General features: G+C 33.8%; 1 protein-coding gene across 2 annotated transcripts; it reads right to left on the bottom strand.

Annotated features, from left to right (window-relative positions):
- Positions 1–317: 317 nt before the first annotated feature.
- On the bottom strand, positions 318–25,683 carry LOC143915123 (fatty-acid amide hydrolase 2). 2 transcript variants are annotated; one of them, XM_077435563.1, is made up of 7 exons: positions 25,558–25,650; positions 22,890–23,186; positions 4,927–5,146; positions 3,388–3,520; positions 3,184–3,308; positions 2,976–3,110; positions 318–1,494 (listed from the first exon to the last, which is right to left on the bottom strand). In XM_077435563.1, the coding sequence occupies exons 2-7, from the start codon at positions 23,118–23,120 to the stop codon at positions 698–700; spliced, it is 1,641 nt and encodes a 546-aa protein (XP_077291689.1). In that variant the 5' UTR covers positions 23,121–23,186; positions 25,558–25,650; the 3' UTR covers positions 318–697. The 2 variants fall into 2 exon arrangements, with proteins under 2 accessions (XP_077291689.1, XP_077291688.1); XM_077435562.1 differs by having other exon boundaries at positions 347–1,494; positions 25,554–25,683.
- Between the last annotated feature and the right edge of the window lie 592 nt (positions 25,684–26,275).

The raw sequence follows: 26,275 nt of genomic DNA, 5'->3' as shown, positions 1-26,275 counted from the left end.
CATACATACATACATACATACATACATACATACATACATACATACATACATACATACATACATACATACATACATACATACATACATACATACATACATACATACATACATACATACATACATACATACATACATACATACATACATACATACATACATACATACATACATACATACATACATACATACATACATATATATATATATATATATATATATATATATATATATATATATATATATATATATATATATATATATATATATATATATATATATATATATATATATATATATATATATATATATATATATATATATATATATATATAGGCATAGGTATATGTGTAACATGTATAAAGTACGGTATATAAAATATAAAACTTATCTTTGTGACATTCGTACAAATTCATAAGACACTCCAGGAAACGGTAAAGCTGCGTTCACACAGGCAGTAAACACTGGCTGGTAACTAATCGGTATTCGGTGTTCTAATAGTAATGTAAGCTCATGCAGGTATGTTTGAAATGCCAGTGGGGCTTAAACTAGCAGTGATACTGCATGTAGAAACGCAGCTTAAGTATACGGACACCACTTATATGTACATACAATAATAATCATACAACTATGTTAAGTCCATAAAAGTTAACATTCATATAATAAAAAACATCAATACATATACAAAAATATCACTACATCAATTATCCTTTTTGCTACTGGACGGATCTATCCACCCGCCGAACTTCTTCTCCAACTCTTCGGCTATGGCCAGGCACAGTCTATCGTTGTTCCAATTGGACACAACCTGGATACCGATGGGGAGACCTTCGTCGTTCAAACCCATTGGTATATGCGTGGCGGGAAAACCGAGCACGTTGATGATGGCCGTGTAGTTGAAGTTGTGCATCTTCAGCAGGGGTTCGTTGTGGAATGGCGCGGCTGTCGGGTGGGTCGGGTAGAGGAATACGCCGTCGTCGCCGAGCAATTCCCTAAACTCATCCTCCAGCTCCTGGCGCAGCTTCAGCATCTTCTCGTGCTCTTTTGTGCCGGCTTGTGGTCCTATCTTCTCGATGAAAGACGTCATCAGAGCTACGAAGGTGTGTTTGGATTGGCCGATAGCGCATTTGGCGATTTCTAACAACACATTCAGCACGCTGTTGTTGCCTGTCAGGCGTTCCATGAACGACAGAGAGTCTTTTATGTTCATGCTCGCCAGCCATATCTTGCTCGATATGGCCATCTTTTTGAATTCTACGTTTTTGACTTTGGTGTCGCAGACTGTCGACAGGTGACTGGCTGCTTCTTTAAGTACTCTTTTAAGTGTACTGTCCACTGGACTTACGATTTTTGTGTTCAGACAGTTTTCTTGGTAGTAGACCTTGATGTTCTTCACGGGGACATTTTCGTCTAGTTTCAAATTCTTCGCTTTGTCGCCGGATATGATTTTCAATAGTGGTTTTAAGTCGGTGGCCTTTCTCGTCATTGGACCCAATCCTAGTAAATAAAAACGTAATGTATTTTCATTCGATGCAACATACATTTTTATAAGGTTTTTATTTCTTCAATTGAAGTTTAGAACATAGTAATATTAGCCGGTCTTACAGAATTGAAAAAACTGCACTCACTATAAAACAAAATGAATCGAACGACAAGCTGTTCAAAATATGTATAAGAAAATGAAGAATATGTATAAAAAAAAGGATGTGGCTATTTGCAGGTGCTATTGCAAATTATTGGCTATTTGCAGGTACTATATCTGCGAATTATTGGCTATTTGCAGGTAGTATATCTGCAAAAGGCGCAAAGCCTTCTGCGCATGCGCGTGAACTGTCACTGTCAGCGTGTTTACTGTTAAAATTTAGTTCGAACTCGTAAAGTGACGTAGAGTAAAAAATATAATCCAAATTAGTTAATATTATTAATTGTTAGAAAATTATTATCCTATACAACGTATAATACCTACATACAAATACAAGCCGCGAACTGGCTAAATGATAACGTTAATAACGTGCGAAATTTATTTGCCTCATGTATATTGAACGATTGATTAAACAAGTCTAGCATACATTAAATGTAAGAAATTATAATCGGATTATAAGTTCACACGCATGTGCAGAAGGCTTAGCGCTCGTCGCAGATATAGTACCTGCAAATAGCCACAACCTAAAAAAAAACCCAAGTTCTATCCTGGTGCAATAGATATTTATATTCGACTCAAATTGACCTAATCTAATATCAAATAAATAAATTGAGATGAAAACGTGAGATTTGCACCATAAAGACTAAGCTTAATTATAAATGAAAACGTGATACATTGGATTCAAACCACTAGCTGATGACGCACATACATATTCATTAATTTGTATATGACGTTCAGGTGCCACAATAGCACTGTAATTGCTATACATACTTAATATATCATCAGATGGAGGCTTCAATTTGATTTATAATGTGTTTTCTAAACTGACGATTTTATGAATGGGTCTATTATAACTGCCACTGCCATTTTTTGACAGCCTTGATTTATTGCATCTTTTTTGTACCTCTTCTTTTTATTATGTTTTTCCAATAAATAATTTCTGATATACCTACATACAATCATCGAAACCTATTGTAATTGTATAATTCTAAATTTAAAAATGATTAAAACAATAAAGTTGGTTATATAAATATTAAGCCAGCAGTATAGCTCAGTGGTTGCATTTATGTTTGGCACCATCTGTCATAAATCTTCTTTATTAATGTATTTATATACAATTTGTAAAAATGTATGTAAAAATCTAAAAATCCATAGATGTCTCAATGGATTAATTAATTCATTCATTTTTAATTTCGTGTTCTTCAGCTTCTCGAAGTACAGTGATTTATGTAATAAAAATGCTGCATCGTTTGTAATTAATTGACCAAGAAGGCGCATTGGGGTCTTCCTGTCAAGCCTTCCTGGTATATATCTATGTAAAATATTATGTATTTACCTAAGAAAGATTCTTGGAATTCGGACGCAGGTGCTGGATACTGTCCATGACTTGAAACGGTGAATTTCGAAGGCTTGTGTCCGAAGATACCGTTGAAAAACGCTGGCATTCTTATAGAGCCACCGATATCAGATCCTGAAATACAAATTCCGAATCAATGAAGTAGCAATTGACAAGACTTTTAGCAATTTGCAATCACAAAGAGTACCGATTCCAAAAGAGCTTCCTATAGCGCTCTGAATGCAACCTTCTCCACCTGACGATCCACCGACGATTCTGTTCACATTGTAGGCATTGTTCGTCCTGCCGTGCACTTTATTACTGCTTTCCCACCTGAAAGTCACGTTTCTTTTATTAAAATTTGTCTGTTAAATCATTTCGGCTATAATTTTGTTTTGAAATCAAAACTTACCACATGCACAACTCGGACACATTTGTAAGACCGATCGGTATGGCACCAGACTTTCTCAAAAGTGCTATACATTCAGAATCCTCCTTAGCAATGATATCTTTCCTCGAGAGAAGACCTGATGTATGATGTAAATCTGTAAATTAAAATAATACGTATGAATTTCAAATGATTTTGATCCTTAAAACACTATTACATCTACTATATAAAGATTAGTCTTTGTTTATCTACTATGCAAATCTATAATGTTCAATTAGATCCACTAAATTTGGTATAATATCTCACGATCTCATATAACTACAAAATTTTTCAAAATGGTACTATTTTTTTTCTAACTTTCGACGGCTTAAATAATACTGGGCAATTCGACTAGTTAACCCTTTGAGTGCTCACGTCTTTTCTGTTGAAAGCCGGCCACACTGAAAATTTCGTCAACATTTCCAACTAGAATTATTTAGAAATCCAATAGAATGCAGTAATATAAATTGTAGCTAATCCAAACAAACCCTAGATAACTGCCGCCGAGGATTTAGAGTTTTGTAAAGGTGTGTTTAGACTCTCTAATATATCTTGCAACAATATAAAATAAACTAAAGAAGTCTATTAATGAATGTATTGTTCCAAAACTCGTTCCATCTTCTTCATTGTTGTTAAAATGTAACGCTCACAATCTAAATGCCAAACCATAATCTAAAATACTCAGCAGTTAGGGATTTCTATCTGGAAATTCTGCTATGGTTATAAATTCAGAAATTCCGGTGTAAACCAGTCTTTATAAATGTTGACACGGACTACACGACCCATGTTCAATGCATTTTTTTTCAATGCTACCTGGATAAGCTTAGCGGGTAGTATTCTTGTTTACTATGTACATGCTCAAAATACAAGGCCTATCGGTGTTATTCAGGCCCATGAACTTGTTGGCAAAACGCCGATCGGCGTTGGTCAGCATTCAAAGGGTTAACTATTATTGAAATATCACAATTGACACCTATCGATGATGTTATATGTTTAATTACACACTGGATATTAAGTGGGAGAGAATTTGAATTGACAACTTTATCAGCTGATTGCGTTGCAGCTGTTGACAAACCCACCATAATAATTTATACAATGAATTATGAGAATAGAATAGTAATAGATTTTTTTTCCCAAATATGGTTCGTATAAAATAAACAACTTAAAATACGCTATTGGTTAAAAAATATATTGTGGGTAGAAAGCGGTCACTAAATGAGGAAGATTATTCCATAGTTGGCCACCATATGAATAATGCATGATGAAATAATACCCAACCATGATGTATAGTACTGAGATATCTGTAGAAACGATAAAGCAAACATTTGGAGATGGACGGGCGCAGCTTTAGCAGTGAAAATTATATCACCGATTATTCATAGCGTAGATTATATGTTAATATAATTTGGCAACCGAACTGCTTCAACAACTATGTAATACAAAATAATGTTCAATTTCAATATTTCAAGGATGAATTGAATGTACACGTATACAATGTACATTTTAGCGTTTGCCAAAATTAACCTTTGACCATGATGCAATCTTTGGTTGTGAACGGCAATCCTAACAAGGGCTTCTCCTTGGCTAGTTGGTCCTCGGACATGGTGCCTCCTTCAACCAGCTTGTCGGCGTTCCTAGCCTCTTCAAGGGCATCTTTGAACCTGTCCTCGACCAGGCAGTTCAGAATCGGATTTATGTCTTGCAGTCTTTCCATGTATGCTTTTATGAGGTCTTCGCTCTTGAGCTGAAAGTAAACATTGCCAAACGTAAACAAAAGCCGTGTAAATGTAAAATTAAATCTAGAATCTAGACGTTTTGTTAATATAATAATATCTATTTATGATCGCGTTGAGAGTTTAGTGCTTTGTGTGAATATTATACATTGTAAATACATATTATATTATAGTAAAGTGGGTAAAAGCTATAAATGCTTTATTATGCGCGACTTGCTTGACAGTGAACCATTGGTTTAATTTATATGATGAAAATTATATAATTAAGTTAAATAATGTAAATTTCAGTTCAAGAAGAAATATTGAAAAATCGGATTCAAGTCTCCAGCTGATCATATATGAAGGGCTCGGGGCAAGATAGTGTCAACCATCATTTTGGTCCAAATTTTCCCGAATATGCCATCCTATGTAAAATGATTAATTTACATACATAGGATGGCATATTCGGAAAAATTTGGACCCAAATGGTGGTTGACACTATCTTGCCCCGAGCCCTTCATATATATATATGATAAAATGCTGATCAAATATATAGAAAAAAACTTATACATATACTGTTTGCTACCAATGTTTTCTCTAGACAAATACAAGGCGCAAAGTCTCTGAGATTTAATAAATTAATTTTACTATTGGTGTTTTATATTGTTTATATGTAGGTAGGTAGTTTTTACCATTTTTTTCATATTAAACAATTAAATATAAATATATTTAAAAGGTATTTGAAAAAATTCGACCGCATGCGGATCGAACACAGAACCGACACATTTCTTTTAATTTTTTAAAATTTAATAACTTAATATGCCAACACCCATGCGTTGATATTTCATCGGGTACAACACTAGTTGTCAAATAATGTTTGATGTGACGCTATTAGTGTTTGAGTGATGTACAGTGCTACTGTGGTGGTTGTAAGTCATAAAAAAGTATGAATCAGCTGGCGGTTTGAGTCTGTTGTAATGCACAGACGACAATGTGGCGCTCGTATCTTAGATACTCGTGTGTATTTGTATTGTAATCTTTGTTGCTTCAGCTAGGTTTGTAGAGTGAACTAAACTAGCGTACTGAACTTTTATTTCATACAATTTGCGATTTATTGCCAATCAAAAGCAACGTTCACGAACACAAATAAAGTCTGGTATTGATTTTTTAATAAAAACAACCAGAAAACGATCGTTTCATAATTATGAAAGGACGATTAAAAAAATACGAGTACATTTATAAGTCTGTAAGGTTTCAGACAATGTTTTTCTTTGAATATGTAGTTAAGGAGTTCATTGGAAAGGGTTTAATTACAAACCATTTATAAGGTTTCCGTACGAAACTTTTCCTAGGTTTCTTAAATGATCGTTTTTAATTTTTTTTTCTTTTTGATGTAGAAAGTTTCGCCAACTGTATGAATTTTGCGTGTAAACATGGAATAAAATTCGACAAGACGGCAAAAAAAGAAATTGTCTCATTTAATAGAAAGCATTTTAACGATCATAACGCACACATTTTAACGATCATAATGTACAGTGTCGATCACGCTCATTGAGATTATTTATACAGTTTATTATACATACATACATATACACATATGTACGTACATTGCGAAATAAATTGAACAGCAACGATTGAAAAAAAAATCTTTCAAAAATAAGTATAATTCGAAATTATGGTGCCATGAGATAGTATACCAAATTTGATAGTCCTAATTTGACCTAACTATTGATCTGCATAGTGGACAAACAAATAAGCAATATTCAGCGTCTCTCAGGAAGATTAAATTTGGAAATTATCCTATTCTAATTTGTTTGTAATCTACTTTCTAAGTTAGAGTATCGCGAGTTAATATACGAAATTCGGTAGGTTTGAATAGCAACAAATTATTTGGTTAGTTTCTAATTCCAAAAGTGGTCACTAAAAAAATGAAAAATTTATCAGTAATTAATTATAAACTTGATCAGTAACTTATTCTGAATGATCGTATTCGTATTAATTTAAGATTAGGTTGTTAGGGTCGGTATTTATTAATTTAAGATTAGGTTGGGTTAGGTTAAGTTAGGGTTGGCCCTATTCACTATTCATATAGGGGCGGTATTTATTCATGACAGTGAGACTGAACTGAACCTGGAGCGAGGGGGTTGCTAACGGAGAGAGGGGAGATTATTAAAATAATGTTGCTACGTGGAAAAATTCATCAGGATTTTTTATACTATATATTTTTATTGTTACAATCAATATACACTCGGCATTACAGATCGCTCCAATACGACGAGTGTACGATAACGGTCAAAAATACAATAATACCTATACAACCAGAATACATAGCATATAATGCGATATGGCAACACTGACGATTTTCTGGCTGTCATTTTTAAATGAAATTACTGATCATCTTATGTATGTATGTATAATAATCATCGACCGTTTAATTTTATTATCTGATTATTTTGTTTTAATAACTGATTATTTAGTTTAATAACTGATCATTTGGTTTAATAACTGAGTGTATAGAAAATATTTACTGACAATTTAGTTATTTTTGTTAATCAAAAGCTGAATAAATTACTGATCAATTAAATACACGCCGTTTTGAATTGTAAATGGTTTTTTTCTATATGCAGATAGTATGTATAATAGATTGCGACATAAATTGAGACGGGAAAAATAATTGTTAAGTAACTTTTTGTGACGAAGATTTCTTCATACATAGTATCATTTTATAGAAGATAATATTAAGCGCAAGTGGATACATTTATACCGGTGAAGACAGTTAAAACGTATAGAACATTAAATGCTGATTTAGTATCCAGATGATGTATTAATGGATGCTCCACTCGTGGGCTGATCAAAAGCAACATTTCCTGTATTTGCACCTACAGGACAATGTATGCCTACATATTTACATACATATATACGAGCACATTCTAAGCTCGAATAAGGCCTGAGCACATTTGCATGGGCGTATCGAGATCTATCGATTCTATTCCAGGCCTCTGACCTGGATATTATTAGAAATTCGTTCAAACGCAACCATAAACTGTACACTTGGCGTCAACACCCCAATTTATCTATACACGAGCTCCAGTACTTTCAAGTTTTCGGTTGAAGGTCTCAGATAGAAAAAAAGAGGTAGATTAGAATCGGATTAGTATATGTTTAAACCAAACTGAAGGAAATGTGTATGTATAGCGGGGTTTTTGGATCGTATACTTGCATTTGTAGTCTAAACATTTCAACGCTTAAATATACAATTTTCAGTGTATATTTTAACAAAACTGAGCTATAGCTAGCTGAAATAGTAAGAAAATAAGACGAAGCATGATGTATGTTAAAATATTTCATTCAATTCTAATGTATCTGCTTAGTGAGACATAAGCAAAACACGTTGAAAGAGTGATGAAATGGGTGAGTCGTGTGGATAGAAAATCAAACGGGAGATGAACAAGAGATTTATTATACTAGAATGGTACCCAAGAGAAAGTATGTATTTAGAAGTGTAAGTCGTAAGAAAAATGTATGGAGGCATATGGTTTGGTAAAAGTGAGTACGCTCGACAGGAAAAGCGGGGCTAGATGTTGGTTGCCATTATGCCGGTTCCAGACATGAGTTCAAAGAAGTGATCACTTCTTTGAAGACTTTGCTCACACATTTGGTCACATATTGTTGTATCTGCCAGATATGTGTTCAAAGATTTGATCAACTAGGCTCGCGCAACTGGGCTTCGCACGGTGTGGCAGGCACACAAACATTTGGACTTTTATCCCTTTGATGTGCGCTAAAAAACCGACACGGAACGGCACTTAAGTGATCAAATATGTGGCAATAGTATCAAATGCCCGTGCCACACATGTGAACACTTATTTGATCACATCTTTGAACACATGGCTGGCGCCGGCATAATGGCAACCAACATCTAACCCCGCTTTTCCTGTCGAGCGTTCTCACTTTTACCGATGGTTTAGTACAACCTATAAGAGGCAAGAATGAAAGCGAAGGAATCGAAAGTGGAACTGTTGGGTAGGAAACATGAGCGACTGCACTCACAAAGATTTACTCAGCAGAACCAAGTATAAGTTTAATATTGTTTGTATTTCTATTCACTTAACCAAATCAAATCGATTAGTACCTTAAAATTTGGTAAGTTGAAAAAATGTTAGCTCTTAAACCTTTGAGTGCTGACGTCTTTTCTGTTGAAAGCCCGCCACGCTGAAAATTTCCAAATAGAATTATTTAGAAATCTAATAGAAAGCAGGTATAAAAATTGTAGCTAATCCAAAAAAACCCTAGATAACTGCCGCCGAGGATTTAGAATTTTGTAAAGGTGTGTTTAGACTCTCTAATATATCTTGCAACAATATAAAATAAACTAAAGAAGTCTTTTAATGAATGTATTGTTCCAAAACTAGTTCTTTTTTTCATTGTTGTTAAAATGTAATGCTCACAATCTAAATGCCAAGTCATAATCTAAAATTCTCAGCAGTTACAGATTTCTATCGGGAAATTCTGCTATGGTTACAAATTCAGAAATTCCGGTGTAAACCAGTCTTTATAAATGTTGACACGGACTACACGACCCATGTTCAATGCATTTTTTTTCAATGCTACCTGGATAAGCTTAGCGGGTAGTATTCTTGTTTACTCTGTACATGCTCGAAATACAAGGCCTATCGGTGTTATTCAGGCCCATGGACTTGTTGGCAAATCGCCGATCGGCGTTGGTCAGCATTCAAAGGGTTAACTATTATTGAAATATCACAATTGACATCTATCGATGATGTTATATGTTTAATTACACACTGGTTATTAAGTGGGAGAGAATTTGAATTGACAACTTTATCAGCTGATTGCGTTGCAGCTGTTGACAAACCCACCAAAATAATTTATACAATGAATTATGAGAATAGTAATAGATTTTTTTTCCCAAATATGGTTCGTATAAAATAAACAACTTAAAATACGCTATTGGTTAAAAAAATATAATGTGGGTAGAAAGCGGTCACTAAATGAGGAAGATTATTCCATAGTTGGCCACCATATGAATTTCTGCTATGGTTTCAAATTCAGAAATTCTGGTGTAAACCACTCTTTATAAATGTTGGCACGGACTATACGACCCATGTTCGATGCATTTTTTTTTCAATGCTACTTGGAAAGGCTTAGCGGGTAGCATTCTTGTTTACAAAAAATGCAACGCCTATTGGCGTTTTTCAGGCCCATGCACCAGATCTGCGTTGGTCAGCATTCAAAGGGTTAAGCACACGAAAGGAACACAACTAAGCAACAGTAATAATGGTCTAGCATGTAATAGTACCCAAGACTCTTGGATAATTGCACCGTGGAAGATCCAGTAGACGTTCTGCAATTGTGCAACACATTGTTTCGGAATAGCAATTGTGACGTCACGCAACGAGGATTAAAATATGCGAATAATCATGGCTACCCAAGCAAATACACGTCAGATTAACCGGTTTGCTCATTTACTTCATATCTAGGTGCAAAAGATCATTCAACGTGAGTTTTCGAAGGCAACCGAGTAAATTTTAGTGTAAAAAATACAAGAACGTCATGTCGTATGTGTGTGTCTTCAGATCGAACAGTATGTACCCATGATGGTGTAAGTTACGCTATCGATTTTGAATTCACTTCCAATAATGAAACTGTGACACACCCGAATACATAGTACATATGTATGTATATTTATATGTACATACTTATATGCAAACTGATTACGCGGTTGAGTGTATTTTTAATATCTAATTTAAATATTGATAGGAAGCACAATACGTATTGCACAAAAAAACGTGTATTGTTAACCGATTGTTGTCCGCTCAAGGCAGGGTTGCCAATATTTGTAAAATTGTTGTGTATTTGATTTTTCAATGATTTTATAACAAATAATTCTGGTCAGTTTAAAAATTAATGATCAGTAATTGTAAAAAGTGATGAGTGAGTATATTAAAGGGGTCAGTAATTATAATATATGCATTTAGAACGGTCAGTACTTAAATTAAACTATCAATTTACTTCGACAGTCGGTGAACTTGTGAAGTTTTATTTATAAAACTACACATAATTAGCCAGGAGCATAGCTTGGTGGTTGCGTTAATGCTAACCACCGAGAGGTTGCTGGGTTCGATCCCGTGGGTTGACCTCGATTGAAAATAATTTATTCCGAGTATTATCTGCAGTGCTGCTGTCGACTTAGATATTTGTGGCTGCAAGTCTATCGTTTCCTACGAGAGCTTGCCAATTTATCAATGTTGAAGCGGTTCCTTATCAGATTGGCTAAAACCATTCTATCCACTATTTAAATATAATTTAAAATTTTATAATCTATAACTTTATATATGAAAAAGTTTAACGATATATGTACATAGATGCCGCTCAGGAGCAACCCGAAAAGTTGATCATGGGAAAATATAATTGGGTCCTTCGTCTATGCCGCCTTTCCCAAGAATAAATAAATAATATTTTTTTGAAGCCGCAGAAACAATGACTATCTGATTTTATAGAATAAACTTCTTCACAGGCTATATCTTCTAAATTGTATTATCATCCATAAAACAAGCTTTTTTTTATTAATAAAAAAGATTTTATTTGGCATGCGGGACATAGGCTTAAGATTTGACCATTTGTATTCTTGATCATTCCCAATTTGATACTGAATTTGATTTTTAATTCTAAAACGGTAGGCAACCCTAGTTGTGGGCCTGAAGTTTACGAAGACAATAATTTAATCACATTAATATTTCAAATGTGTGTGTTTTTTATTTAGAATTTTGAATATGTATGCGAAAACCTCTTTGGGACAAAATTATATATAGGTCAAAATGGAATGGGTTAGAAATTCATTTTACGAGAGCTATTTTTACGACGTGGTGGGTCGATAGGTCAACTGTTACAGGTGCTCGAATTCAACAGGTGTATTCTATATCGTACATATACCCACATATAATATACGAATGGATTTATTTAGACTTCCGCATAGTAAATCGAGTTTTAATGGTAAATTTTGTCTTATGTTCTTCTTCGAATATGATCTAATTTATGATTTATGAACGATAGGTCACAAGTGAAAGTAATCGCGATCGCAGCATAGCGACCAGATTTTTAGTGTGCCAAGAGCGAAACAATATTTTTTACATTTGGGTTTTATCTGTTTTTGTTACAAGTCATATATTAAATTGAATGTATGAAATTAGCACTTGGATATATATTTTTATTGGTCAAATGGCGTAAAATTACCGCATCAATTTGATGTCAAAATACACATAATGACTAGGTAACTTCATTTGCGAAAAAAAAAACATAATGATTTTGAAATGCGGAAATTAGCATTATAAATTACATAAAAAAAGTGTGGTAAATATTTTTGAGTGAATTCGATTGTAACGGCGTAAAAAATAACAACGGAATTGCTTTAATTTTAAAATGTATAATTTAAAAAAAAATCAATCATAGATGTAAAACATGCTCTCTATAACATGATCGTACATTGACATGTGTTCAAATGTCAGTGTCAAAAACTAATAATGATTAGATTGTTATTGTTCGAATGGCCGATGACGAAACATATTTTCACATTAAATTAACTGATAAAAATATGTTAAAAAATTGGGTCAATTCCGACCCTAAAGAGACAAAATACAAAAAACTTCGTATCGAAACTTTAAATTACACAATTTTATTGAGTTTCATTTTGAGTTCGAAACATATACACTTACAATTTTATATGCAAAGCAAGACCTGGATGTTTATATGCTAACCAAGTAAACAGAGGCCATTTATTTTATTTTTTAAATTTATACCAGGAAGGCCTGGCGCCTTCCTGGCCAGAAACATTGTGCATTTGATAGAAATTTTATTTAATTTAATAACTTAATATGCCATCACCTATGCGATGATATGTCATCGGGTACGACACTGGTTCGTCTATAATAATGATAAAATATGTATTCATAAAATGACTTTTATTATTCAATTTATTTCCATGAAATATGAAATATTGTCACGATAAGTAGTTAATGAAACATATAAAAGCGTTGAAATATATTGACAAGGATGTGCACGTGTCGTCTTGGCCAAGGTCGACACAATAAACTCAATTGTGTGTAAACTGGGTAAATCTTTTAGACGTTATCGTACAATTCGCACATACATATGTATATAGTATCGACTTTTTTATATTTATACGGCTGCAAAATGATACGGAAGTAAAGTAGGATCGAAACAAACCGTCATAGCGGAGCGCATTTGAGTTCATTAATCGTTGCCAGAACGAATTTACATACTCGTATTATAACAGGGGTGATAATAAAGTCCGGTATATACAAACGTCGAGTCAATGTGAAGTTTCCTATAGACGTGAAACACAGTACTAAATAAAAACCCTGTAAAAATGTATTGTATGTATGTACATATGTCTCTTTTATAATTAAAATGTGCCGCAGACAAAATTTTAAAACTTTCATATAATGTTTAAGTAAGCCATAGGTTAAAATTTTTTTTAAGTAAATTCAAACGTTGGGAATTTAGAATGTAAAAAATGTGCTGAAGTAAATATTTTTTCTGAAGTAATTGTGTTTTCATTGACGTTTTTAATTACATTCGTGTAAGTTTTAAATTTAAGTATTTTAAGAAGCGTCTTCCTCTGGTTGTTTTTGATTTTCAGGGGATTGAAAGGAATAAACAATGATTTGAGTAAGTATTTGGCTATAGCTACTTTCGAGTAGAAAGATCTTAGCAATTGAGATAAAATCAGAAAGTTTTGACAGGAGGCTCAAAAGACTTTTTATCTTTTTTAATTACGAGTAGCCTCTTTCGGAGAATTGAAATTTTAATATTAAATTATGTACTCTCCAAAATGCTGCGCTCAAATTATAAATAAGAATCATTCTACATTTTATATCAAAAAGGAAATTCTACTTTTGTCATCCAGTGTATCATATAAAATTATTTACCGCTTGAATTAGTACGTTTATATAAAAAAAATATTGAGATTGAAAACCAATATTTGTAAACGTGGGAAAATATAAAACTGGCTCTAGTTAAAAAACGTATATTTTTGACTTTCGCTAGATATTTAATTGCAAGTATTTAAAATTAATAAAAAATCACAATCAATAGAAAAAATATCTTACTATTGATTCCAACACAGCAATACTACCTTTTGAATTAGAGACCGGAAAAGCCGAAATTTTGTAAAAATTGCGCATTTTTAAACGCTCATATCTCAAAAATCATTGTCGTATTCGAATTCAGTGGGTCAAACTTTGTAAAGATTGATTAGTCTCCGCTCCAGTAATTTTTACTTTATCCATGTACGTAGTAACAATAGATGAAGTTTTGTGATCATCCAAAAATTCGAACTCGAGATTTTGACTGATTCGAACTCAGAATTGATCACTGATCACGTTTTCATGATCTAGAAAAAAAAAATGTGTGTGTGTCTGTGTATTTTGGGGATTTTTTGGTCATTCGTCCTATCGAACTGAAACTTATGTAGTATAGGTTACTAAAATTCTTATTCGACCGGAAATGGTATTTCCCTTATAAGTGTCCTCTGTTTTTTAAAATTTTGAATTCAATTATCTTCCAAATGGCTAATCAAATCGGACTGAATGTAGTAGAAATTGTAAATTTTATACCCTAATATTTTTTCCTAAACCGGAAGTAGTACTTTTACTTCAGCTTTTGTTGCTCAGTGCAATCAGCGTTTCATCTCAAAGCTTTTATTTGTTTTCATTGAAACCGAATTATTTAAAAATTACGACCAAAACAATATTCATATGTTAATTTTATTTAAAAAAATATATACATATAATACATTCAATTGTTCAATTAAAAGCGTTAATAAAATGGCGCCTGACGACACACAAAGCACCAAAGTCCAATTCTGCTAGCCTTAAAAAGTTTGTCTCTCATTAATTCTTATTCATAAACAAGTCCCACCCCTACTCCTCGGAAAAAGCAAAGATCACATGATTTCAGCACGTGCATATTCTTTGCGGAGTGGGGGTAGGTCTTTATAAATTGAACGGTCTCTCATATTATAAATACCCACACATATATACATCTGTATTTGTTTGCAATGAGTTTACATAATTCGTCACAACTTAATCCAGTGGCGTACCGACGGACTCGGTTTGAGGAGAGGTGGTTGATCCGGTGGGTGAGTCACCAGACCGTAAAATAGGATGAGCAGTCGTTTGTTACGTAGTGTGTATACTTAAGTACATATGTACATATATTGTACATAATACAACCTCTCGAGCAGTGCGTATACATTATGTCTCAAGTCTTGGGGATTAGATTCTGCGATGTCCTCCATTTTGGCGACTCATTTCACGCTTCGTTAAATCTGTATGTTTTTACGCGAGTCAAATTTTTCTTAACTGAAATGTTTGACTTTAATTATACTCCTTAGGAGTTGGAACTTTTAGTAACGGATATCCAAATTATATTGACTTATTGGATACAAGGTATTTCGGGTGCTACTTTAGTATGCGGTCTAACTTCACGTATCTACTTTAGTATGCGATCTACCTTCACGTTTTTACTTTAACCCTTACAGACCCAGTGTACATTGCAATGTACAGTAATTTGAATGTTTTTTTGTGGTTTAGTTTACGTATTATTATATTTGGGACCATTTGTACATCATGGTGTACATGTTATTCATTCAGTTAGCATTGACAGTGCTGCCACCAAACGTAAGAGAACTGAGTTACATGACAGTTTGTCAACGATGTTACGGTCCGAGCGCACGGATCCCGGTATGTCAGATTTGTTTTCGCTGTTTTGTTGCAAAGAAATAAATTTTTTTGCATTATTTTGACATGATATCTATGTTTTATTTATTATTACTATGTTAATATTTTTCATCTCAAGATTTTTATACACTGCTTAAAATTTTTGGTAAGATAATTTGTACATTTATACAGACCATTTTTAAATTACAATGTAAGTGCTGTATTTTCCAAAAAAATGGTCTGAAAAAAATTTTTTTTCTCATCTGTGTTATCCTACTTAACCCTCCAGAGACGAGAGTTTTTTTCATTAATAAAATAATATTTCAACCATATTTCTTTGACAAATATTCATCTTAATCAAGCAAAAATAATAAAAAAAAAAAAATTAAAGCGCTTTCAGGTAAAAATCCATGTAGCCATATGGCTACGCTCGTCGTTATAGGGGTCGTGTCAGTAATTCCGCGCGACAACAGAACGCGAGGCGAATATCCTGCCCTCCAAAATATTTTTAGATAAAAGAAAAAAATCCAAGATGCCTTTAGTTATGTACTTAGTCTATTTATAACCCCATATATTTTTGTTTTTCATAAAATCAATCAAGCAGGTCACATTTGCACTGCGACGAAATAGTGTCAGCACTCAGACTTTCATAAACGGAATCCAAGTTCCACAAGCTTTGTCAGCTAAATATTTAGGACTGCATCTTGACTCAAGGCTTACGTGGAGGCATCACATTAAAAAAAAAATAGAACAGATTCGAATTAAACAAAGAGAAATGCATTGGCTAATAGGAAGACACTCCAAATTAGACCTACAATGCAAAAAACTGATATACCAGGCAATCGTGAAGCCAATATGGACATATGGCATACAACTGTGGGGATGCAGTAAGCCATCCAATATCGAAAAAATGCAAAGATGTCAAAACCAGTTTTTGAGGATTATCACCGATGCATATCGCTTCGTCACAAATGAAGAGATCCACAAGGACCTTAAAATCAAAAAAGTAAAAGAAGTCATCCGAGAATGCGCCGGGAGGCACGAGTTGAGACTGCACCGTCACCCTAACATAGAAGCGTTGCAGCTATTGGACACAACTCACCAGCAGAGGCGTTTAAAGCGAAAAAAGCCTCACGAATTGGTGTTCTGAATGTGAGAGATTCAGAAGCCCAATTCACAATTTTGGGGACGGAGTGATGATTCCGTAGTGCCCGTACATGATCTGAAGAGCAACGATATCGCTGGTGATGATTTATCGGGAATCGATAAGATGGCACAAAAAAAAAAAAAATAAATAAAAAAAAAAAAAAAAAAAAAAAAAAATTAAATAAAATCAATATTTTTTTTTTTATAAAATCAGTATATTTTATCAGATAAAAAGTCAGGTCTGTAAAGGGTTTATATGCGGTCTCACTCTGTCTCAGTTCTCGCGTGTGACAGTGAGACTGAATAATACCGACCCTAACAACCTAATATTAAATGAATGGGGCCAAACCTAACTTAACCTAACCTAACCTGACCCTTAAATAAATAGGTGTTGGCTGCTAAGATGTTTTTTTTTTTGTGAAAATATTGATGAAATAAAACTTTAAAAAAAGATATCTTAGCAGCCAACACCTATATATTTAAGGGTCAGGTTGGGTGAGGTTACGTTAAGATTGGGCCTATTCATTTTAGATTGGGTTGTTAGGGTCGGTATTTTCTTCGCTGCTGACGATATTTTGGATAGAAATGCTTCGAAAAGATTATGGGGCGGCAGGAAAAAACAAAAATTATAATAAACAGGTCGTTGCTACGATACAAATAAAAAAAAATAGTCGACTGCGATTCAAAGGTAGATCGCATGCTAAGGTAGACCGCATACTAAAGTGGCACTGTATTTTGATGACTTGGTTACCGTATCAACTAATCAACATTCAGTCCTTGTATTAAAACGGGTCAAAAATGAGACTCCGTGGAACGATGGAGCATAAAATTTGGAATACTATCTCAAGATACTCCGAATTAGATTGCTTTTAGAAGGGCTCCCATACAAAAACACTAAGGACGAAAATACACTGAGTGGTATGGGACGTTACGTCCCTGGCTTGTAAAATGTAGGTGCTCCGTGACCGTAAACAGTGGGTGTTCCCCAAACCGAATTGGGGTTTAGGGCGAAAACACACAGCGATGAACGGCACATCGTGTGCATGGCTCCTCGCTTTTGTTGGTCTCACACATTTTTAAAAATATGGAATACACCGTTATCGATCACTGTCAAGCAAGGATAAATACAAGGATACACTTTTACCGAAAACACCCCATAGTGTCATTTTGGGGCGTTCCATGAATATATGCTAGGCACGGTCCATTTTTTTCGCATGTTTAAAAGTATCTAAATATAAAAAATACCGCGTGCCACGTGCACCGCTGTGTGTTTTCAACCTTAGTTGCACGTGCAGAATGCACATGTTTGGGAGGTCGCACGTGTATACATATCCATATATAACCGACGAGTTTCTACTACATTTCTTCAAATATGATATTCACCGTTATCGATCACTGTCAAGCAAGGATAAAATATCACCGAAAACACTCCAGGGGGTGATTTTTGGGACTGTGTACCATGTAGTATATGGGCTAGGTGTGCTGCGTTTTTTTCGCATGTTCAAAAGTATCTAAAAAAACACATAGCACTCAGTTTATTTTCGCCCTGAATGTGTTTTTCTGCTACATATTTGAAGCTACAGTTTTCGATACAAGATTAATTAATTTAGTACACTATCTTAAGATATTCAAACTGAACTCGGAGATTGGGATTGAAAGGCTCCCATATAAACATTCATCCGTCTGATCAATTGTCTAGTCTTATAATGAAATGTACCTAGTTGTATGTAGCTATCAATATATATTGTATGTACGTAAGTCTACCCTGAAAGCAATGATTCATTCATATGACATGCTCATAGAGAACACACCCGTTGCTGCGTGCGATTAGATGGCGCACGGAAACCGATGCATTACGATAATTTGTATTGTGGCATATATTTTGTATATAGGAAAGCATACGCATTTTTATTTAATAATCTTTAGAAACGTTTCATATATATATAATATATTGAATAAAATTAATTGCATATTTATCTATATCGTATTGTACATTTCAGCTGAATAAATGTTGAGAATTCGATTGATTGAATTTTGCACATGTTCATAGCTGGAAGGTATATTACGTTTCATTGTTTGCATATTTGCGAAGTTTGGGTGACTCGTAATTTATATGAATGACTGGCGTTTTCACGGAACGCATATTTTCGCCGGAAAATGCCGAAAATTTTGAGACGCATACGTTTCGACCATTTTGGTTTTTTATTATTACATTATTTATGTACAATAAATAGTGGGTTAGATTATTTATGCAGAACAGCGCACAATACACATTTTACGGTTGTATATGTAAGTGTATGTACATTTACTAAATTTAGGTATGTATTTACTAGTTTATTTTAGCTCTATAAATCATTGTATAATTTAACTATTCAGACCAAGGTTGTAGCTGGACCTTTTTTAAAGGAGGGTGGGCTGAAAAACAGGTTCACCCCCCCCCCCCTTCCTAACGGACTTAAAAAAAATAAAATTTTATAAGCTTTTTGTCTTTCCTAGAATTCGCAAAAAATTAGGGTTAATATTAGGCAGATTCTTTGGCACATTTAAAAGAAATATTTATCCAGGGATTCAATACATTCACTTTTTCGGACTGAATTATCAAATTAATTTTGCTATTTTTTGAAAAAAAAAAATCTTATTTATTCAATAAAATGTGTGTAATAAATTCAAGGCGCATTCATTCATTCACGATCGTGTGATATACATATCTCACATACATAATTCTTATAATATTATTATATGTTATTTTCATTATATTATAATATGTTATTTTCCTAATATTATAATATTTTATTTTCATATTATAATATGTTATTTTTATTATATAATATATAATTTATGGGTGGTGGAGGGCTTGCGCCCCCCTTGCCCCCCCCCCTTTCTACGGCTGGGATTCAGACGTAGTTAAAATATTGACGAACGTAAAAATAGTCATATTTTTGGGAGAATTGTTTTTTTTTGTATATTTTACGTAATGAAATTATATTTTTATTTTATTAATTCTCGTACTTTTCACATCAAATATATTGTGTAATGTGTGGTAGCATAGCTCTAAAATTTAGTTCTCAAACTCGCTTGGCTGTCAAATCTTTTTCGGCATGTTGACAAGTTTATACACTTTACTTGTCAATTTATAAATTGTCTTGTTAAAATTAATGCGGAATGTAATGTCGTGAGATTTAATGAAAACTTATAGTTAATCTACATATACATTGATTAGCGAGTGTATACATTAACAGTATTTAATTGTAATATACATATATATGTATGTACATATATGTTGAAGTTAAAGTGTTAAATCTAGTGAATATGATTATTCATTCTCTAATGTAACTGGATTACTTGGACTATTTCTAAACTCACAAGTAAATGCATAAATTAACGAAATGTACAATTTAGCTGTAACACATACACATGAGCGTTATTTCGAGCGCGTTGAGTCTCACAACAGTGCATCTTATCCAAGTTTGCGCAGATGATTTTGACAGCGTATTTAATCATGTTTTACAATTGTATTAGCTCCTCCGTGATTTATTTTTATTACTTTATCTATTAACAATAGATGAAGTTTTTTGATCATGCGAAAATTCGAACTCGAGATTTTGACTGATTCGAACTCGGAATCGATCATTGGTCACATTTTCATTTTTATTTGTTTACAACAAAGATAGCTGTTAGTTTGGTTTATGCACCTACTATATATATACTAAACCTACCTTGGCATATGCACCTATATATAACTAAAAATCCACTTAAGTAGTGACAATAGCATCACTCCCTATTATTTACCGTTCAAAATTGAGTCAACGGCAACACACACTCGACATATACTTGTTGCGTGCGCGTGATCCGACAGGAAAACCGTTGACACGCCGAGTTGCACTTGTTGCTTCGGCGTGTAGGAGCAACAAGTGCAACATTTTGATAACCGAGTTTAAAAAAATTTAATGACATCTAATTAACGTTTATCAAAAAGCGATGCACTCCATTCGAGTTCGTGTCGAAATTAGTGACACACGCGCGGATAATGGTACATATTTTTGTGAGGTCAAAATATCGTGACATAATAAAGCACGGGTCGTCGGCAATCGTCTAAATTACACTATCATTCGTAATCCGGGTGCGTAATCGAAAAATGGAACATAATGTGTACACGTATGACCTGTAATTTGTGGCTCAATCAATGTGTTGCCCATATCTGGTTCCTTGTTGTTTTTGGATGTAAAAATCGATTTTCTCGTGGGATTGGTTCGAATTGTCGTTGCTTTGCCTCGTTCCGTTTGGTGGTTTCGTCGATGGAAGATTGACGCACCATTTTTTTTTTTTGATGAAAAATTGTTTGCATTTATTCAGAATAGGCGATTCGACCTTGGTTTTAGTTGGTATATCCGTGTTCGTGTGTTTTTTCATTGTACTAAGTAGTTGGTGCAAAATTGATTAAAAGTTTATTTTTTGAATTGACTTAATTGCGAAAGGGTTCGTTTTCTGGAAGAGTGTTTTCTGGTGATAATTTGGGATTTGTTTTTTATAAATCAATATAATGTTCAATTATATGTATATTTTTTAACAATTCTGTTTCGCAGTTGATGTATCGGAATTGCCTGTAGTGAAAAAATGGTCCAGCAATGGGGAAATATTTATGCGGAATTCAGAAACGACCCTCAAGTATTTTAATAGTGCATCGTCATATAGACTGAAATGGTACACACGATGCGAGTATATGTATAAGTCAAATTGAAAGTGATAGTCAAAGTTACATATGTACATATGTGCTTGTTTAATTGTTTCACATGCAGTATTTATATCAAGTCGATGAGATCGCGTGCCGTTTACTTGCGTTATGCTTATGATCCGACCAATTACGTGAAAAAAATGCATCTTTACTTGCTTGTGCCAAGTACTTCATTACATACATTCATTATTTTTTAACGGTACATCTTATGAAGCTGGGCAGGTTAGTACGCAAGTTGATAATGCACTTTCCTAAGCAGTTTCAAGAAATAAACAATGTACATGGACCCCGGATTAGGCTAGCGGGACTCAGTAAGTGCCCGAAGAAATTATATGCTGGAGTTCTCACAGACATGGGCGAGTGTGTGCTTAAACAATAGACACATTATTAGGTCGGGAAAACTGTGCTGTGCAACTTATCATTTATAAGGAGGTACACACGGTAGATCAGATTATATCACGGTAGATCTGGAGCTCTCGAATCGTTCAATAAATGCTGTGATGCGACTTTGGTCTTTCATTTGGATCCTGAACCCACTCATACGAAACAATATACATAATATGTAGACGCTAACTTGTTTGAGTAAACTGCTTGACTCGTTCTAAACTGGTATGCGACTTGCAGTTGCGTTGTCCAGTCTCCAGCAACAAATTGCTGCGATAATAAATAAAGTTTGAAATTGTTTCAATTAGAGCTAGGTTATATAAAATCTCTTAACTAATTAATCCGTGGTGAAATGAAGTAACTGACAAAATATTCGTTAATTGACGGCAATTGAAACGATGAAAATTAGTAAGACAAACGAGCGCAATGCGAATTTTTATTTTTTTATGGAATTTGAATTGTATTGAAATGGCTGTAAATCGACCACTAGAGGAAGTTGCGTTGAAAAGATAACGAAAGTGCGGTTAATATTTAATGTGTGCAAGTGTCGGTGATTGTGAAAGTGACCTAGAGAGCTCACAGAACTATCGATCGCAGATTGCTGATTCAACATTATGGGACCTTGAAAGATTTGATACCGACGTGCTGCTGTTGGTTTGTCGCTAAGTCTACGGGCGACAGTCGTCTCGATTAAGTTGCACAGCTTGTTGCACAGCTTGTTGCAAGACGAAATCTTGTGTAGAGTTTTTTTTTTACCTTTTTAGTCCTGATCTTTTCAGCTAGACTCATCGCCGATTCTAGTATGATGGGATTCTTGACGGGCGGCACGGTCTTTGTTTCCGTGTAGCACATTGAGCAGATCCATCTCGACGATGCGAATGCTATTTTGTGAAAGACGGTGATCAGGATGTTTAGAAATATTTTCCAGCATGATTTCGACGGCACTTTTCCGCCCTTGTTTATCACTAGTTTTGATAAATCCGTCATTGTGTTGGATTTTTCATTAAGTCTTCTGGCTGGTTCGTGTGGGTCGCGTGCTTCCCGGTGTGCACTCTGTAATTAACAAAGGTCAGAAATCAGCAATTAGCTTTGATTATAGGGTTATTATTTTTTACACATACATACATACATATATATATATATATATATATATATATATATATATATATATATATATATATATATATATATATATATATATATAAATATAATTATTATGTCTATGCATATACTGGTAGATAGCACGCTATTGTAGAAAATTTTTGGCAAAAGTGCAAACTGTATTTCAACGATAGCGAATGTTGAGTACTATGTATGTATGTATGTATAGGAAGGCGCATTGGGTGTAAATTAAATAAAAAAATAAAATATCAAATTTGGTGGTTATAAATTGATTTGCATAGAGGACAAACAAACATTTATCTTTATATCGTAGATAGATGTAGAAAAAAATTTGGTCGCGGTGGATTTTTTTGATAATTGAAATTATTTATTTAATAAATATTATTTTATTTAAAAAATGCGATTGCCTAAAATATTCTAATCCATCTTTATGAATATTTTTATAAATATCACCACTATTAATTAATATTTTACTAAAAATCTTACAGCCCTGATTGGCGTTCGAAAGAAAGGGTCAAATATTTGTTTTATTTTGGCACCATTTGGCATCCCTGCCACAATGAAATGTTCTGCAAAGATGCGAACACACATTGGAACTTTTATGTTTAGATAGGCGGTTCTTGTCTGAGACTGACATTTAATATGTAAAGAAATAATTCATCAAATTTATCGTTTTTCGTTTAGAATATGTGGAAAAATGTTTCCAACATTAAAAAAATTTCGTACCCGGCGTATTTCGCATTCTGATGTTGATAGGTAGATCAAATGCTATAGTATAAATGAGAGGTTGTCCAGATGATTCTGATTGTCGTTTAAATTACATATGTATAACAATTTAAAAAATCCGAGATAAGACAAGAGCAATCAAATCAAGCATGGAGTATAATCAATGCGTTCAGATAAATATTGGAACAATTAGATTATGCGATTATTATTATTGTATTGTGGCATACCATCATTTTGTCACTGTATTTTTTCAATTTATCAACTGTCTGTATGGTTATTACTTATTAGTTTTTGGAACAGTTTGACAAGCATGGGTGAGTCATCCAAACATTCCTACGCAAATTTGCAAACTAAGGCCAAGGCTGTTTTTTTTTTTAAAGATACATATTCCTATTATTTTCAGCATTTTTAATTTATGGAAATGTTTGATAGTGTGTATTGTAGAATTGACCCGGTCGATTGGAATTGCATGTGTTAACTCTTCAAAGGAACTATGTATGTATGTATGTATGTAATTGATTTGGGAATTTAAAAAATGGTTTCCCGATCGTTCTAAATTTGGATTGGAGAATAATGGATTCAAAGTTCGTAAACTTTTGGCTGTGAACTATGTACCTATAATTGGACAAATTTAATTTACGGAGTTTTTTAAGTGAAAAGAAAATTATGGTATTAAAAAAAATAGGTTTTGAGTGTTGGATTTGATTAATTTTTAATGAATTCACAGCCTTGGTCACGAACAAATTTTAAATCAAATTCAATAATCATTTGGTGAATAAGAACAAGTGTGACGTTGCACAGTTAAATTCGAGGTAAAATAAATAAAAATTGAATCTCAACCCTAAAATAAAGCAATTCAAAAGACTTGAATAAAAAATGGTCGCCCATTCAGGGCTGTGTCACAATTTTATATTTATTTTACATGGCATTAAATGAATAATGAAAACATAAATTATGCAACTTTTACTGTATGTATTAGTATTCGAAACGACAAACTGCAATACTATGTATATTTTTATTTAATTTGAAATATCATAGTGATGCAATTTCCATCTCTTGGGTGAAACATTTAAAAACGAATTTAAGCAAGAATGATACTTTTTATATTAAAACTGAAATAAAGTACAAAGTATCGATCAATATGTATGCCGATTTTGTTACTACATTACTCTTTACACGTAACAAAGTTTAAAGGCTACCTACATTTATTTAATTTATCAATTCATTCAATGTATGTGAACAGTGTTTATATAAGGACAAATATTTTCAACGAAAAAGTGGAAGATTGCACAATGCGAGTTTTCGAGTCCTTGCGAATTTTTCAATACAGTATTTCAGTAGTAGGCGTGGCATTGTTTTAAAATCTCATTATAATGCAAAATTGGAGCCGACAGACGGACAGATTCTAATCCCTAGTTCGATGGAAGTGCGTCTCTATCCCATTGTGCGTGCCTTTGTACATGAAGTCTGTGTTTCGCGAACCGGTTTCTAACTTTTCGAAAGCTCGAAATTGCGCTGAAGCTTTTTGTGTTTGTTATTGTTATTTATTGTTGTTATTTTATTGATAATTACTAGCGTTCTGTGTCCGTCGACGAGAGCTGATCGCACGCGACTGGTCTCTTCACCGTTCACCGATTCAAACTAACTTTGACGTTCGCCGTGGGCGAGTGCTGTGCTTTTTTTTGCAGTGTTGCCACACTTCTAGATGCGATCCTCAGTCGCTTTTCCTCCTTTCCCCCCCTTTTTCGTTCTGTGACGTTGTTTGGGTCTGTTATATTAAGTCTTAGGCGGTCGATGGATGCTTTTCAAATAACAATAGACCGCTCCATTAGAGTTCAAAGAAATTCACAATACTGAACAATATTTTTTTGCAAAACACACCCACCGATTTTTGGTTATATGTCTAATACGGTTCGGTGATTACTAGTCAAATGTAAACCGATCACAGGACAACCGGTCGCTCTAGATCGGTCACGTGTGATCTCTCGTCACTAGGGTTTCTGGACTCGACCCGACCCGGACTCGACCCGGCCGGGTAATGACTTAAAACCCGGACCCGGACCCGGCCTTCAAAACCCGTCGGGTCCGGGTATTTAAAATTTCGAGTATTAACGTAAAAATTCAAAATGATTTTCAGTTTATACATTGAAAATATCCAAATATGTATGTATGTGTTATTTATAGATTCTGCGTGTACATGATTCATATACATATATATGACCTTATTTGTTCGAGAACTTGATTTTACGACTTGTGACTTCTGAGAAAACTGCGAAAGATAGAACGCAACCGAA

The sequence above is a fragment of the Arctopsyche grandis genome, chromosome 8 (genome assembly GCF_051622035.1).
Source record: "Arctopsyche grandis isolate Sample6627 chromosome 8, ASM5162203v2, whole genome shotgun sequence".
Taxonomy (NCBI): Eukaryota; Metazoa; Arthropoda; class Insecta; order Trichoptera; family Hydropsychidae; genus Arctopsyche; species Arctopsyche grandis.
The sequence above is the reverse complement of the archived record's forward strand: the minus strand, read 5'-3'. Positions and strand labels throughout refer to the sequence as shown.

Excerpts from the sequence above, each read along its gene's own strand:
- LOC143915123 (XM_077435562.1), bottom strand. The coding sequence starts at position 23,120 with ATGACGGATTTATCAAAACTAGTGATAAACAAGGGCGGAAAAGTGCCG. Across the intron at positions 3,111-3,183 it reads AGGAAGCTCTTTTGGAATCG|GATCTGATATCGGTGGCTCT; the intron begins GTACTCTTTGTG and ends TTTGTATTTCAG. Across the intron at positions 1,495-2,975 it reads ATTCCAAGAATCTTTCTTAG|GATTGGGTCCAATGACGAGA; the intron begins GTAAATACATAA and ends TTTATTTACTAG.